This window comes from Otolemur garnettii, unplaced genomic scaffold (assembly GCF_000181295.1).
Source record: "Otolemur garnettii isolate 467f Iridium unplaced genomic scaffold, OtoGar3 scaffold00233, whole genome shotgun sequence".
Taxonomy (NCBI): Eukaryota; Metazoa; Chordata; class Mammalia; order Primates; family Galagidae; genus Otolemur; species Otolemur garnettii.
In genome coordinates, this window is record NW_003852628.1 from 1,481,600 (window position 1) to 1,484,232 (window position 2,633).

The following is a 2,633-nucleotide window of genomic DNA, read 5'->3' on the forward strand; positions in this document are numbered from 1 at the left end:
GAGGAACTTCGGGAATTTCAGAATGGCCAGGATTTTCAGGGAGGTTGGCTATGTCAGGAACTTTAGTAAGGCCGGGAATGTTGGGAATTTCAGCTGCACTGGAACTTTCTAGCCCTTCCAGAACATGGAGTGGAGAAGGCCCCCGTTCATCCATCTCCAGCTCTTCTTCCTCCTCTTCTGATGAGTCCCGGCTGGGCAGGGCTTGGAATGTGAAGGTTTCACTGTTGCCTGGCACCTGGGAATCCCCAGGGAACTTGGGAATGTCATGGGTGGATGGCTGTAGTGGGCACAGGAAAGAGACAAAAACATCAGGTTGGGCTGACCCACCTGTTCCTGGTCTGTATTTGCCTAAGCCCAGGCCCCCATGATGGGGCCCCCCAGTTCACCTCTGGATCCCGAAGGCCTCTCTGGTTAAGCAGTTCCAGAATTTCTTCAGTGATTGAGGTTCCAGAGGGGTCTAGTGTGGGGGGTCCAGCATCCTCCAGGTCCTCAGGGGGTCCAGAAGCTGGAACAGGTGGCTGAGATTCTGAGGGAGAGTAGAGCTCCCCTTCACTGCCAGCATGCTGTGAGAGAGAAAGATATGGAAGGCAGGAGCCAAGACACCTCCCCTACATGGAGGAATCTAAGCCCCAAGCTCCCTATTCAGATGCAGGATTTGGGAACACAAGCTCCCTTCTCCGTCAGACTCAGGAGTCCAGGTCCCTACACCCTATCATAGGGTATCTCTTACCTTGAATCGAGGCTTAGCTGGAGAGGGAGAGATGAGAAAGAGAAAAAGAGTTAGTGAGATGTTAGGGGAACAAGAGGTACTCCCTTTATAACTGGCAAGCTGCCCTGACCACCCACCCACCCAAGCCAGTCCATGGGGAGACAGAGAGCAAAGAACCAGGCTGGGATGGGGCAGTCACTGACCATCCTGTGGGAAGACGACGTAAGTGTCCTTCACTGGTTCTGGGGGGAGAGGCCACAGTGATGTCAGAAGCCCAGATGCCACCCTAATCCCTTTGTTCACCTTTAGTGAGTGGGTACTTACCAGACTGCCTGCGGCCACGGCAAATAACAGAGGGTCCTGGAGAGGGAGCTATGGGAGAAGAGCGGATCAGAGCCCAGTGCCATGGTCTTGGAGGAGTAGGGGGCCTGGGGGCTGGGACTCAGGGTTCCACCTCCTTTACCTGTATTCCTCCGTCCAGGAGTAAAACTTCTAGCATCTCGAGGTCGGGGAGATCCAAGTGGTGGTGTCTGGGACTCTGGGACAGGTTTACTTTTTGGAGCACCTGTAGGGAGAGTTTGGGGGTTAACAGCCTACTTTTTCTTGGAAGTAATTCCTCTCCTTCCACATCCCAAGTCTCTAACTCACAGTGCAGGCTGTTTTCAAGGAGAACTTGTTTTGCCTGGAAGAGATAAGGAAGGGGGTTGAGCAGGGTAGGTCTCTGAGCGCCACAGGGAAGATGGTAAGAGTCATTCCCATTAATGGTTGCTTCTACAGGGCAGACAAATTACATGGCTGATGATCATTAGTCCCTCCCACAATGCTAGGAGGTAAATGCTATTATTCCTGCAGTAAGAAAACTGAAGCCCAAAGAGGTTAAGTTACTTGCCCAAGGTCACAAAGCAGGGATGTGGCAGAGCTGGAATTCAAACCTGGGAATTTTAGCAATCACAACAGAACACTCCTGAACTCAGGTCTTCTAGTATTCTTAGGGGAGGGGTGTCTTTGGCAGGACACCAACTGTGGCAGGAGCTATACCTTGGCAGGGATGGTGGCGGGGTGGTTCTCGAAGAAGAGGCGCTGGAGACAGTGAATCCACAGCCTCTTCTCTTCTTGGTTCTTGGCCTGGGGGTAAGGTGCGAGCAGGGTTAGGGAGCCAGTGGACAGTCCCAGAGCTGGGGGGAGCCCTGCTGGCCTAACCCACGTTGTGCTCACCTGGAGCAGGTGCCTATGTTTGGGAATGGTCAGATCAGACACCTTGAACCCTAGAGGGTCTCGAGGATTTTCGCTCACACTGAGGTTGCAGCACTAGATAAGGGGGCAGAGAGGCATGATAGGCTCAGAGCCCTGAGGCCCAGTGATGGGCCCTGTAGGCAATGAAATACCCTCTAGGTGTATGTGGGTCCCTGCTCCCTAGGAAGATATGCCCTGTAAGATTGTATGGCAGGTCTTCTTCCCCCAGCTAGGCCTCACCCCATCATTATCTCTGCATCCCTCTGGCCTAGTCCCTCCTTAATAAGACATGTTCTCTCTCTCTCTTTTTTTTTAATGGAGACAGAATCTCACTTTGTGTCCTTCAGTAGAGTACCATGGAATCATAGCTCACAGCAACCTCTGCCAACCCCTGGTTCCTGGGTTTAAGTGATTCTCTAGCCTCAGCCTCCCAAGTAGCTGGGATTACAGGCGCCTGCCAGAACGCCCAGCAATTCTTGGTAGAGACGAGGTCTCACTCTGGCTCTCACTCTGGCTCATGCTGGTCTTGAACCTCTGAGCATAGGTGATCTACCCGCTTCAGCCTCCCATAGCGCTGGGACAACAGGTGTGAGCCATCACGCCTGGCCCTCTTTCTTTTTTTCAACAGTCTCGCTCTGTCACCCAGGCTAGAATGCTATGGCATCAGCCTAACTCACAGCAACCTCAAACT

The 2,633-nt window shown here is 52.9% G+C and overlaps 1 protein-coding gene across 1 annotated transcript in view; it reads right to left on the reverse strand.

Annotated features, from left to right (window-relative positions):
- Positions 1 to 2,633, reverse strand: part of PLEKHG2 (pleckstrin homology and RhoGEF domain containing G2) — a 10,625-nt gene that overhangs the window by 2,467 nt on the left and 5,525 nt on the right. Inside the window, 9 exon segments of the mRNA XM_023508242.1 lie at positions 3 to 277; positions 387 to 563; positions 731 to 747; positions 913 to 951; positions 1,034 to 1,081; positions 1,173 to 1,274; positions 1,358 to 1,391; positions 1,748 to 1,834; positions 1,925 to 2,017. Of these exon segments, the coding sequence (XP_023364010.1) occupies positions 3 to 277; positions 387 to 563; positions 731 to 747; positions 913 to 951; positions 1,034 to 1,081; positions 1,173 to 1,274; positions 1,358 to 1,391; positions 1,748 to 1,834; positions 1,925 to 2,017 (872 nt within the window).